This window comes from Silurus aristotelis, assembly GCF_946808225.1.
Source record: "Silurus aristotelis genome assembly, chromosome: 5".
Taxonomy (NCBI): domain Eukaryota; kingdom Metazoa; phylum Chordata; class Actinopteri; order Siluriformes; family Siluridae; genus Silurus; species Silurus aristotelis.
The window spans coordinates 9,152,974-9,167,128 of record NC_139578.1 but is presented as its reverse complement, the minus strand read 5'-3'; the positions used below and the strand labels follow the sequence as shown (position 1 = coordinate 9,167,128).

Genomic DNA, 14,155 nt, shown 5'->3' with positions numbered 1-14,155 from the left:
TGGGAATGTTTTTTTTTTGTTTGTTTTTTTTTTAAATCATGCATCACATCAACAAGCTAATTTAGGATTCCTGAAAACGCAAAATGTATAAACCCAGCTGTTCTGCTCAGCGTTGGTTGAATCCATAGAGCTCGTTATCTCGGTATTGTTTACAATACAAATATACACAAACCCTTTTGTTTTTCGTGGGGCTGTTTGTCGGGGGCTTTATCTATTCTTAGTCAGTTGTACCATAAACCCTGCCCTCAGTAACTGAAAGAGCTTCATGCCGTTGCTTCGTCTTGAAATTCTTGAGTTTTGGTTTGTCCTGCAAATTTATAATGTGCTTGTATCACAACGATCTTCAATTGTGGTCAGAAGCTATCGATTCATTTTCTAGAACGGCACAGCCCGGACAGTTCTGGCTTCAGGTTTACATTAATGCACTCATTCAATCTGAGCGTTTCTATAGTAACGACTTACACAGGGACTCGCATAAAAGGATTTTAAAAAATTGTTGATCTAGTGAGGAGATGTTTATTTAACATTTATAAAAGGCGTCTCCAGACTCTAGAGGTAAATTCGTTACTTTCTGTTTTGAAATGGGAACATGTTTATGGTTTCTCAAAAAAATTGCATTATTGTCTTCAGGAAATAAAAAAAGAAATGTTGGGGTTTAGGAAGCAAAGTGATAATCATATTGTGATAACAGTTCGACACTGATTGAATGCACAATGTGTTCAATAATAAATAAAAATCATGGTCTTTGATTAGACTCTGTATTATAAAAGGAATAACACAATGTGGGATGTGTGGTTTTCATCTATTATTACTCTGTAACTCTGCCCTGTTTTATTCCCCACACATAGCAAAATAAAGACATTTATAATACTTCTTACTAATTTGGACTAAAAAACGATTCCATACAATTTGGTCTGTTGATTAAGGATACTCAGGAAAAGCCTTTTTTTTTTTTTTTTTTTTTTTTTTTTTTTTTTATATCAAAAGGTGCAGTCGAAGTAAATACATTAATACAATGAAAATATATGGAGTACGACTAAATATCTCAGTGCACTGCTTTCCATGGTACAACCATTGCAATGTGTGGCACGTAAAATCTTTCTAGTTTCTCAATTCAAGCCAAAGCCAAGCTGTGATTTCCCTTGCAGTGTCGTCTGGCTCGCCACAGGCTGCCATGTAAATGTGGAGAGCTGCACAGCCCGGCAGTCTTCAGCAGTGTGTGCGTTTCTTTTCTTTTTATTTATTTACGTTGGATGTTATCTGTGAACCTGGGTCGAGTAGAGGAAGACGCAGCTGAACGTGGAGAGGATCTCTTTGGCCTCGGAGAGGGCGAGTGTGCCGGCTGTGCGCACCAGTGCGACTCGATCTCCTGCACGCAGCGAGAGGACGAGGCTGAATGAGACCGAGCTACCACACTGGCAAGGCCTTGATGTGTGCTGCCCATTGTGTCCTCCGTAACCCGCCGAATCTAGCTTCTGCACGCTGCGCTCAGACACGGAAAGTACAGCCTCGATCCGCTCGTGCCGAGGAGCTGTGAGCACGGCCGCAACCAGATAACGACCGTTCACGGGTACTGTGAAGATTCCTGCAGGGTGAGCAAGGAAGAGATTAGTTTGCTGCTGACTAGAACATACACTGGTGGTTTGGTTCAAAGTAAGTGTATCCTTTTATCAAAGCAATACACTTTTTGTTTTTCAATTGTAGCTGTGAATAAAAACTTTATTTTTTTACCAGTTTGGGGATTGTAGTGCCCTCCATCATTAACAAGAACTTTGTTGAAATGAATGATGCCGAAGTCTCCCATAAACGCCTGCTGTGTGAGACCAGCTGAAAAGGAGAAAGGCTCCACAGCCATGTTTCTCTCGGACGACACTGTAAAAGAGGCAGTGGAAGGTGGTGCTTAGATTTCAAATAGTGTGTGAAATAAATCGATATGCATACAGTAATGCATTTTTTAATTCACCTGGTTTTGCAACAAGCCTCTGTGCAGGATTCCATAATGTTTGGTGAACTAATGAAAATATGTATAAAAAAAAAAGTCATAATGGAGGACTAAGTAAAGCCAAAGAGCTCATCTTTAGAGGCAAAAGGTTTTTACCTGGCACTGGATGGGGTTTATATGCTACTGGGTTTACATGAGGATTGCCTGCTGTGAAGGTGCAAGACAAGGATGTAAGTGTTTTTTTTTTGTTTTTTTTTAGGTTTAACATAATACATAGTAGAGATTGATGATCTGTTTAATCTCTAACCTGGCACACCTGCGTATCCAATAATGGGTTTGCCTGAGTGATAGGATCCACGCTCTCGTCGAGAGGAGGCTCTTTGCGCATACCCGGGAGGTCCGGCCACTCCGGTCAACACGACCGGTTGATTAGGCTGTTGGTGTGGGATTGAAGGCTGCAGGGGGGCGTAAGGTTGGCGTGGGGTTGAGGGTTTGGCATGCGGCTGGCGTACAAATGGACGGGAAGTAACAGGCACCGTCCTCTGTGGTATCCACACAGGAATGTGGATCTCCGGAATATATGTCCTCCTCGGTGGGTATGAATTCCGAGAATCATGGAAAGTATTGGGTTTCTCTGGCTTCAGTGGCACTGGAAAAACAAAAACGAATATGAAAGCCAAATGAATAAATGAATCACCGCAAATAAACAATATGAAGGAAGTAGCCGATATGAAAACTCTGCATTAGGGATGTAATTGAATATGGACGCATTATTCGGATTGCACAAATAACATAGCGAATATATACAAATGCAGGAAGTATAAGCGTGCACAATTATTATTATTATTTATTTATTTATTTTTTAGAAAGGGGTGCTTCAGGACTGGGATCCCACAGGATGCAACCAAAAAAAAAAAAATCAAGGCAGTGGAAGGTTTTTACTTTCATGCAGGCAATCAGATATGAAGCTGAAGTAGAAAACAACGAATACAGATAGGAGTGTAATGCAATACATTTACTGCTTTCCTTCATTTTCAACTGCCTGGTCAATTTTTACATTATGTTTCTGGGAAGTATAGCTCAGTTCATCGCTTAGAATATATTGTGGGTGGGATTAAAAAAAGAATGATTAAGAAAACAAAAACAAAAACAATGCATGTCGGATTAGGCTAATTAAAAGTTAGGACCGCAGTGATGCAGTTGAGGTTGAGAAACTGTCGGCCAGAATTCACCATTTTTCCAGTGTGACCAGGGACATGGTGGTAGGGTTCAAAAATACAAAACAAAAACCATTGACCAGTTTTGGTCCCATAGTTTTTAACACTAGAAAGATATGTTGAAATGTTTATATTTCTGATAAAACGTAGGTATTTAGGACAATATTAGAATTCTCTAGAGGCTGTCTAGAACTTCGCGTTGTTCAGTGATAACGTTATTAGTTTTTTTATTGGGACACTGAAAATGAACCACTACTAGAATGCCTATTAAAGGTGAAAATCCTTTACCTGAGTATTTAGCCAAATGAAAACTAAATTTGAACTGTCAGCAGGGTTCAGGGTTTAGCCAACATTGTAATTGCATCTTTTTTCTTCCTGCTTGCAAGCGGCATGATTAAAACAAAGCTAAAGCCAAAATCCCACGAGTGCTCTTCGAGCACGCTACAACCTCCCAATTTCCTGCGTCACCACTGTTCGTAATACCAGGTATCTCAGAAACGCACACGTAAAGCCCATTTCCCATGAGATAATTGCTATCTAAAGGTTTCCCATGGGGGGGCTGTGCTTGGATGCAGAGGAAATCGCAGGCTACTTTGGGCAATGGCTCAGCATGGCATCTTAAACAACAGTGACTCACTAAGATAATATAAAGCCAACATTAGTCCTGCCTCTGGAAATCTTACCTTCCTGGCTGACTCAGGTTCAATAATCCAGCACGCTCTGATAAATATGATTATATATTCGATTAGGATCTAAGTTCTTTTGAAAGATCTCTGGCAGCAGGGTTGATGATTGCTGAGGTTAAAGTAAACTTTAGAGAATAGTGTTGGCTCGGATGCCGTGCTTGTTTATGAAGGGCGTGCAGTTGCTTGGTCTGGCGAGACTTTGTTTACAAGCGACCAAGATGGGTAGACTGGTTTCGAAATGGGATCATTGAAATGATCAGAAATTGCTGGGTCCCATTTCAGTCATTGGTTTAGAAAACAAAATGGAAGGAAGGTACCAGCAGTTTTTACACACACACACATACACACACACACACACACACACACACACACACACACACACACACACACACACACACACACACACACACTGTAATTAATGTCCACAGTTCTGCACCTTGCTCTAATGGCCAGACCTCGCTGTAGTAATCGCACTCTTGGCTTGATCCAATCTGAAAACACCCAGATGGGATCTGGACCTTGACTCAGAACTTTGACCCAGCTTTCATTCTCCACTTATTGATTTCTTCACAGAAAAAAAGCAGTTATATTAATACTAAAAATAGTCTCCCATCCTAAAGCTGGCCAGTAGAATGTGCACACAACAGGAGAGGAGGTGAGATACTCGAATCCAATACTAGTAAGATATCAATCAGCAGAAAGAGAAGGACAGGAAAGCAGATGAGAGTAGATAAGCTGACATATACTCTATGGGACACCATTTCAGGTGATATCTTCTGGGTTCTTTATTCCAGAATTCTATAACTATCAAGCAAAGGGCTCTGGATTGAGCCGTGAGCCTGTTATCCAGTCACATTAACCGAACAGAATCTTCTCATGGGTTGAAACAGAAATGCCATAAACATTGCAGAAATCAGTGAAGAGCTTCGGGTTTTCGCACACTTCCCGGCACATTTTGTTGTCGCTGACAGAGCAACTGTATAAATTAGTTCCAGAATTGCACAATGGCGTACCCCTGCCCCAGACAGCTTGCCAGAAAGAATGAGTAATGCTTAAGAATTTGCAAAAGCAGGCCCAGTTGTCTTGTTGGCTCTGGTTCTTCATTCCTTCTACCTTTTTTTTGAGCCATTTTCGAACGACAAAATGGTTTAAGTGTTTTTCACTCTGTTTCTAAAAAGCTTACCTTCACTGTAGGCTAATAATTCTATTACCTTAGCAATGCTCATAAGATTTTTGTAATTATACTGATACTAAATGTTCAATTCTGGCATTGTAGTAGTGTAGAAGATTGTAGAACACCACTCTGTTCTTCAATATAATTCTGGTGGGGGGGTTGCCATTGCTTGTCATTTAAAAAAGTACAGTCCAATATAGACTTTGAGTTGAGCTTACTCAGAATGAACTGATCATGTCTAACATATATAGACTTGAATAGGAGGTGCACTATTCTCTTGGTTGTTTTGTTTGTCAAAAGGGTTCACAGGGCATCTGGTTGAGATTAGAGGTACGCATTAGTGCTGAGATCACATGAAAGACAACAAACAAGTTGTGAGACAGAATGGCACACAACATGTTTACAGCACTCCTCAGAGAGTGCTTCTCTCAGGGTTATAGCGGTTTAATCTAACCTACTGGTTCGGATATATTTTAGGAAACAAAATACAAAATTTCATGACCATATACAAAAAAAAAAAGAAGAAAAAAAAACTGGGTGGGATGCATGGTAACAATGCATTTCTTTTGGTTTTTCCCTCCTCCTAGTGTTTTGAAATGTTTCCTTGGACACCGTAATAGATTTAATGATTAAGCAGCAATAAAATCCCCCAACTGATTTAGACCACCCCTACTAACCGGTTAGAAGTTCAGAGAGTATACTTGCATTGCACCCCTGATATTATCATGTGTCTGTGAATAAATTGGACCCAAAACGTGATGTTTATGCATGTGCAGGAATTAAGAGTACATGATATCCACCCTGGAATGATGACATCAGATTTTACAGGGAGGCTCCCAGGAATCAGCATGCAGGCGTTACATCACAGAGGACTCATAGTCCAACATCTGTACTTGGGTGGGGTAAGTGAGTCTGGTTTACAGCACTGCACATCCAGAGGCCCAGTCCCAGGCTCTGCTGGTTAATGAAGACCAGACCCAAGCTAATACTGAACTCATTTTTTTTATCCTGTGCAGGAAAATAAAGCAGCGCATGACCGGCAAAGGACAGTCGGAGGACCGGCCAACTCATGAGCTCACAAAGCTCAGGAAAGGAGGAGGAGGAAGAAGAAGAGGAGGGTGGATGGCAGTTAATCATTCATCATTTTGTACACCAGAGATTAGCTTTGCCTCAGGAAGCTTAAATACTAACATTTTACCAAGTTAATCCTACACCAGGTTTTTTTTTTTTTTTTAGAACAACGCAGATCCAACCCTGTAGTAGTGTTTTCTCTTTAAACATTACATAAAGCTGAATCTTTTAGTCAAATAACCAAAATATAACACGCTTAGCATAACAAGATCACGCAGCGATTACGCGATGAAAAAAGGTGTGATAGTATTTAGCTCCATGCTAATGATCAAAGTACCTCTTGCCTTCCTGCAGCCCCAGGGGATTTAGACTTAAGAGCATTGCCTGTATCTCATAGCACATGCATTAATGACATCCTACTTTGAGAATTAACTTTAGGATTTGAATACCAGGTTTGGTTTGGTTGGCAAACCCTGTGGATGGATATGAGTCATAGAGATACGTCTCTACAAGTGAAAAAGAGACCATTTTTGTGAGTGTGTGGCAGCAATCCAATTTCCATTTAGGGGCTTTTTCCAAGTATACAAATCATGCAGTGTTTTCGATCCATATCTCATAAACCAAACGAAATATTTACACTTGTAGAATTCAATATGCCTGGTGGAGAAAGGAACAGTACCCAGAAGTAAATTCTGATGTATACGTATTTAATATAAGGCGTATAATCTGACGTCTATTCGCGTTAACGTTATACTGTTTTTAAATCACGAAAGGTTGGGTTTTTTGCATCACTTGTAGTAAACCGGTGGTTTGTGCATGACTTACCTTGCTGTTTTGTTGTTTGGTTCTTAATGCTCGCAAGCTGAGTGTGAACATTGTGCAGGGTGATCTGGAGGTTGCTGATCCCCCTGGCATGTGTCTGCAGTGTGGAGTTCATTTGAGCCAAGTTTTTCCCCAGATTCTCATTCGTAGCCTGAACTTGATTTCTCTCATCATTTACCCTTGCGCATGATTCTTCCAGTGTAGCAACCCTGCTGCTTATTGCAGAGATGTCCTCAGCTGCCTTCTCCTTACAAAGGGTGAACTCTGCAGTCACCTGGGATCTTAGCCTGTCTAGTCTGTTGCTGAGCTCCTTCGTCTGACTTAGGCTTGGTTTGCTTTCCTCATGGGACAGAGATGGTCCCACTAATGGTGTCTGAATCTGTTTGACCTGGGTGTCTAGGCAACAACTAGAGTTCAGGCTCTGAAGATCTTGATTAAATCGGCTTACGGCATCTCCTAATCCTGTCACAGCATCAGTCAGACCACTCATATTATCTATTAGAGGTGCCAGCTGATTTTGCACATTCTGTACCCTATGACTGTTCTGTTGGTTTTCAAGCTTTAACTGACCAACTTCAGTCCCTAATTTCACAAGCTTCGTGTCACTGTTCTCAACATTGGTGCTCAGGACAGCCAGTTGATTTCTACAGTGCCTCACGTCCTCCGCGATTGTCTCCAGACTGCCTAGGCGTTGAGGGCTTGAGTTGCATTTAGTGGAGCAAACGTGCTCAACTGTATTCAATTTGTCCTCCAGCCCCTGAATCGCATACTTGTTTGCATTGACCTGAGTTTGCAGAGCATTAGCAGACTCATTAAGCACATCTGGGAAGGAGGTGTTAGTCATTACGATCAGCATGGCTGTAAACTGGTCCTCCACATAATTCAATCTCTTGTCCAAGAGTGCGCGGATCTTTGCCGTCTCTTCAGCAAGAGCCGTCGTTAACTTCTCATCCACGTAGAAGCAATAGGTTTCCGCGTTCCTTTCCGTCACATTCATCCTGGCTTCGAGCTCATCGATGCGAGGACCAAATAAATCATCCAACTGTAGCATAGACAGATGTACCAGTTCGTTGTCCACACGGGCGTTTAAGATTTGTTGAGCTTCGACCAGGCGCTGAAGCATATTTTGAAGATCGCTGTCATGCCCTTTAAACGGAGCTGTTTGCCTGTGTGTGCGCACCAGCCCATCAGACATAACCATATCCATACGTACCTCGCTTATCTCCTTCCTCAGCTCATCCTTCTGGCTGCGTAGTTGTTTTGACAGGTTGTCGTAACTTTCCTTCCATCCTTCTTTACAGGTCTTTTGAACAGACAATATGCTGTCATTACATGCACTCTTCAGGTTTGCTATCTCGTCCTTCATTTCCACCAACAGCTCCTTCTTTAATTTATCGAACTTAGTATCAATGTAGGACTGAAGGATATCAATGTCTGAGGAGGCACCAGCAGTAACTGTCAGTCCCTGAGAAGCATCCATTAGCATTCGGATCTGGCCACTGTGTCCAGTCACAGCTTCCCGCAGCTCCTCAATTGCCTCGTCCTTGCTTTTCAGAGCATCCGTCACATCATTAAGCCTTGCCATTACTTCTTCCATGCCTTTGTCATCAAGGCCCCTTGTGGCCTGATGTCCATCCAGATGCACCAAGCTTTCCTCCAGGCTTCCTGTTTTGGCACTATCTTGCACATGCATGTTGCCGAGAAGAGTGATGAGCATTTTGCTGGTATCCTCCTGTAAATCTGTACGTAGGTTCGCAGTCATGCTAGTCATGGCTGCCTGGAGATCCAACACTGTCTGAGATAAGCGCTGCACTTCTTCTTCCAGTTGACGAGTTTTCTCAACTTCATGATGGGAGTCGTACCTCTCTGTCTCTGGTATCGATGGTCCTATGAAAGGACAAAAGATAGCAAATAGATCCTTCTAATGAAAAATATATATTGTGCATGCAGTATGTTAGATATTGGATAAAAGATACCCTTGGTGTTCAAATCTGGACTAGATTATTAATTAAACATTAATTAGATTATTAATTAGATTTCAATTAAGTTTTTGACTATCTTACTTTGGGAATTTCGCATGTATCCAGTATTGGACAGAGGATGTGGCTTTGGTTGAGGTTTAAGTAACATCTGTCGATTCGGGGAGCCTTTTAGTTCTCTGCAGTCTGGACCTTGATACCCTGGACAGCACCTCCATTCCAGTTCGGTAACAGTCTTATAGGAAATCCTGTAACTGGGTTGAAAATGGGTCTGATATCTGCAAAAACAAAATGTAATGCACCGAAGTAGACAATAATGTATCTCAGTGCACATACATTCTCCCTGGCAAAAATATATGAAATCAGAGAGCCCTTTTAGGCTTTTAAATCTTAATTAATTAACATGATTACCAATTAAGCTCGCATTTCACAACGTAACCATATTAACAATTCCGTGGAGTATTGAATTTCCCTAAAACCAGATGATTAAACATGCTTAGAAAGAAAGGATTTCCTCCAGCTGTGTAATAAGGTTGTTTTTTTTTGCTTCATCCCTCTGAGAAAAATGGCAAACCTTCAATGTAGATAACTTTCCAAAAAAAAAAAAAAACTCTTCTAAGACTGTTAGTGCTTTTCACAATCCTTGAGTGTGATTAATACTTATATGAAACCTGCTGATACTTTTAATAATCTGCATAAATGCACTTGGTTCTCCACATATACAATTTACTGGAGAGTAACACAATAATACATTGGATTCCCAACAGTGATAAAAAAAAAAATAAAAAATTAGAAAGCAATTGCATCATTTTCTGCGATGAGGATGGGACTGGGCCACATCTGTGAGTGCAATTATGGATGAAAATAATGCATGTTCCCACAGAAATCTCTCAGATAACAAGCCATATTCTCTTCATGGTAACTCTTCATTGCAACTTATTTTTTTTTGTAAGAAACTGTGGAAGAAAGCTCATTATGAAATCTGACATGGAACATAAGGTCAAACCTGCATGAACCTTTGTGGTATTTTTCGCCTTCGTAAAGGATAACAACTGAAATGTCTTTACAATTTGTACACAAATTACACTGCCTGTCAAAACGGCGCCATTTTAGTTGGAATGAAATAGTTTTCTATATACTGGAATGTAAAAATGTGACCAAGCAATATATATAAATGGGGAAAAAAACATCATTCAAAAATATTTGACTGCCTGTGCACACTTACATGAGCTGAAAAGTCAAATTGCATTTAATGAGTCCGATTTACCTCCCAACATGCATCACACTTTCATGATGGCTGCCATGTTTAGGTGATGTTACCATTTACCAAAGAACAGGAGTCTTTAGTCTTGTGCACAATATTCCATTGTGGCTGCAGGCTTTCATTCCAGCCATATAGGAGGTACTCTTGATAGTTAATTGGAGCCCAAGATGAGCTAATTGAACAAGTGGAAACAGGAATGACTCTGGTCTGGTTGGAATGAAGCCTACAGCCACTGGTCCTTGTTGAACAAGACTGAAGACCCCTGGCATAGAAGAATGAGATTTGTGCAGGCAATGACTTCTAAGCTTCTGCATAAGGCCATGTCCCTAATAGGTGAGAGAGTCTTTGTGCTCTCTGTACTATATTATCTGAATAGTGAGTCGTGTAATGGGAAATTACTGTATATAGAAAATAAAATCAAGAACCTCTGTACACTTAATGTTTACATTTGAACTTTTAAATGTGTACATGTACAGTAGTTATTTTTAATTTTTTTATTGACAATCCACTTGTACAACCTTCTGTGCCATGCTGGTTGGTAATACAGTGTCAATGTGTTTACAGTTACTGTGTTTTTCATTTCCTTGTCTTCTGTTGTTTGTGTTTGTTGCCTTTGTGTTATGTTGCCAGATGTAGCACCTTGGTCCCGGAGAAACATTGTTTCATTTCACTGTGTACTGCACGCTATATGGTTGGAAGGATAATAAAGCCCACTTGACTACATGCAGCAATTGAATGCATTTAACAAAATGTCTGCTTTTTCATTTTGCTTTTTCATCTCCAATGATATTTGGTGTACACAAGCTCGATAATGCAGCACAAGAACAAACGTATCATCTCCATAAATTGGAGTACATGGAGTTTATTCGGTCACAATAGTTTATTTATTTAATAATTTTTAAATACATGACCTACACAAACCAGAAAACAGCAAACATTTATGCAAAACTGCTGCCGGTACCAAACTCTCGTATCTACTTTTCCGTTACTTGAAAAGAACTTCAAGGCCTCTACGCTGGTATGACTTAAGGATTAGTGTGAAGAATCCCTCAAATCTTATCTCAGACAAGGCTCCATGAATATGAATATTAAACATGCAGGTAGTGACAGTAATCCCTTCATCGGTGTGTTTTTCTTTTCATATAACAGAGCAGGAAGACCATGTTCTCGGATCAGCTAAAGAGTTCATGTGGGTGAAATAAGTGCTGTGCTCTGCTTTTAAGACTAAAGCACTGACATCCCTTCTCCTCTAGTGGAGGACACTGATGTGTTTAAGCATCAAACATAGCATCAAATAAGTAGCTTTTTCATGTATCTAAAGTATTTCCATTAGGGTTGATGTTTACTTTAACTTCACTCCATTTTAAAGTCCAATATCTTTTTTTTTACTCAACTACATTTTGCAATGGGTAAAGACGTAACACATCGAGCACCCAGCAAACCACCAATCAGGGTCGAGCGAGTGCTCTGTTTTCAACTTGTTTTAATTGCTCCTTGGTGGTATCTACTCATCACCAACATACAGTTCAGCATCAGTTCAGCAGAAGAATCTCCTGACTCCAAAGTAGTTTTGATGTAATATTCTAGCCATAATGAATTATAGTACTTTGGATACTTGAGTACATTTGAAATGTGCAAATACTTTTGTGCTTTAACTCAAGTAAAGGTTTAAAGGCAGCACTTTTCCTGGAGTCCTATTTTACAGCGTGTATCTCTACTTTAACTCGAGTACATGGTTTGTGTACTTCGTCTACCACTGCTAAATAATCTTACACACCATAAAACGCCCAGAAAATAAAACTACATACACGGATGGCCAGATCCCTTTCAGTTGGCCGTGCATTCTCAGGCATTTGTAAGCCCCACCCTCTCCCTGTAGTATTTGCGTCATTCGTAACCATGCATAAGCATCAGTCCCCGCCCACTACCTCGCCCCGCCCCTCGGGATAGTACTCACATCATTGATGGTTCGCAGTCCGGCTGGTGCGCAGGGCAGGGAGCAGCTTCAGCTTCCACCATCGTGCGAATGTCCGCGCGCACTGCGCAGCTCACGTTCTTCTGCACGATAAACGCGCACCAGTTTCTGCCCAAACATCCAAACACAAAGTTATTCCGATCCGACATATATATATATATATATATATATATATATATATATATATATATATATATATATATATATATATATATATATATATATATATTCCAGATCGGATTAATCAATTGCAATAGTGATCTGAACCGCAAACCAAAAAAAAAAAAACAAGCAATGAAAGTTTGCAAAACGCATCTGGAAACATCTGCATCAACAGAGCAACCAATTCAAACGACACTACACGCTGTATGACATTATTTTGGGGTGTGAGATTTTAAAAAAGGGGCCCAAAACTAGTCATTATAGATCAGGTTTATAATCCTATATCTCATATAATCTTCATTTCAATTAGTGTATTATGCAAAAAAAAAAAAAAAAAAAAAGGTCAGCATGCCGGCAAGAATAAAAAGCACACACACATTATCAATAATAAATCGAATGCAACTTTCACCATGTTCAGTATCTAGATATACTTACTTGTTCCTAAATCTGTGCGGGTTGTACTGGATACTCAGAGACACACTTCCCAAAAACAGCAAAGCGAAACCCAGACTATTCAAATGAACTTTAACACTCATGGTAAATCCTGACAATCAAAAAAAACAAAACACAAAAAAAGAAAAAAACAACAACAATTAACCCAAGAATAAGTAGAGTCTGTCTGAATTCACTTAATTCACACTTTCCAAACTCTCTAGAAGGAGGAAAAGAGGGTCCGAGTGACTCCACAAGTTGGAGTGAAAAAAGTTACTTAACTCTACAGGGGTCCGAAAAACCAAGGTTGCCAGATTGAACCGAGTATCCCTCCCGATTCCAGGCAAAAAAAAAAATATTTAATTCCTTCTCTATTCATTGCACATCATTGTTAGCTTTAAAATGATCTGAAATAATAGTAAACCGTGTCAGACACTACAGAAAGCTACTTTGTAAACAATCCCAATTTTCTGTTTAGGCCCACACTTGTTTGATGTATCTGGCAACACGGCACACAAGAATTAGTGGAGGCGGGACAAGTGGCCTAAAAACACAATAGAGGACTTAAATGGCCCACAGCGCTTTTCAAGGACCACCAGAGGTTTGCTGAGTCTCAGGTTATGTGTTTGACTTGTGTGTTATGTTGTGTTACAGTTATATTCGTTATTATGGCTGAGGTCTATCAGTGCTATTCTCCTGAAGGATTATGGACTTCCCTACACATACTGCCAGACTGCTGAAGACTAAACACCCTCATTATGTTCCTGGAATGTTGTGAAAAATGTCTAATAAACATCCTGTTTTACATTTTCACACGGTCCATATTCAGACTGCAGGGAACGTAAAGGTCAGCTACAGATAGACACCGGTGCTGTAGAGACGTGTAGAGACAAGTGTGTAGTGTCCCCCAGGCCTGCTCCTCTATCTATCTATCTATCTATCTATCTATCTATCTATCTATCTATCTATCTATCTATCTATCTATCTATCTATCTATCTATCTATCTATCTATCTGTCCATCTCTCTCGCTCTCTCTCTCTCTCTCTCTCTCTCTCTCTCTATCTATCTATCTATCTATCTATCTATCTATCTATCTATCTATCTATCTATCTATCTATCTATCTATCTATCTATCTATCTGTCCATCTCTCTCTCTCGCTCTCTCGCTCTCTCTCTCTCTCTATCTATCTATCTATCTATCTATCTATCTATCTATCTATCTATCTATCTATCTATCTATCTATCTATCTATCTATCTATCTATCTATCTATCTATCTATCTTTGTCTGTCTCTTTTTCTCTTTTAATCTACCTATTTATCTGTGTCTCCCGTGCTCTCTCTCTCTCTCTCTCTCTCTCTCTCTCTCTCTCTCTCTCTCTCTCTCTCTCTCTCTCTCTCTCTCTCTCTCTGTCTTTTTCTCTCTTTTTCA

The 14,155-nt window shown here is 40.1% G+C and overlaps 1 protein-coding gene and 1 long non-coding RNA gene across 6 annotated transcripts; one reads left to right on the top strand and one right to left on the bottom strand.

Moving 5' to 3' along the window:
* Positions 1-493: 493 nt before the first annotated feature.
* emilin2a (elastin microfibril interfacer 2a) lies at positions 494-13,070 on the bottom strand. 5 transcript variants are annotated; one of them, XM_083541683.1, is made up of 9 exons: positions 12,728-13,070; positions 12,113-12,238; positions 8,976-9,169; positions 6,916-8,799; positions 2,250-2,591; positions 2,099-2,146; positions 1,964-2,011; positions 1,732-1,872; positions 494-1,585 (listed from the first exon to the last, which is right to left on the bottom strand). In XM_083541683.1, the coding sequence occupies exons 1-9, from the start codon at positions 12,826-12,828 to the stop codon at positions 1,257-1,259; spliced, it is 3,213 nt and encodes a 1,070-aa protein (XP_083397809.1). In that variant the 5' UTR covers positions 12,829-13,070; the 3' UTR covers positions 494-1,256. The 5 variants fall into 5 exon arrangements, with proteins under 5 accessions (XP_083397809.1, XP_083397810.1, XP_083397811.1 ...); XM_083541684.1 differs by having other exon boundaries at positions 2,099-2,149; positions 2,259-2,591; XM_083541685.1 differs by having other exon boundaries at positions 2,259-2,591.
* LOC310726410 lies at positions 1,518-6,536 on the top strand. The gene is made up of 2 exons (XR_014533745.1): positions 1,518-1,653; positions 5,796-6,536. It is a non-coding gene; the product is annotated as an uncharacterized lncRNA (long non-coding RNA).
* Positions 13,071-14,155: the final 1,085 nt, after the last annotated feature.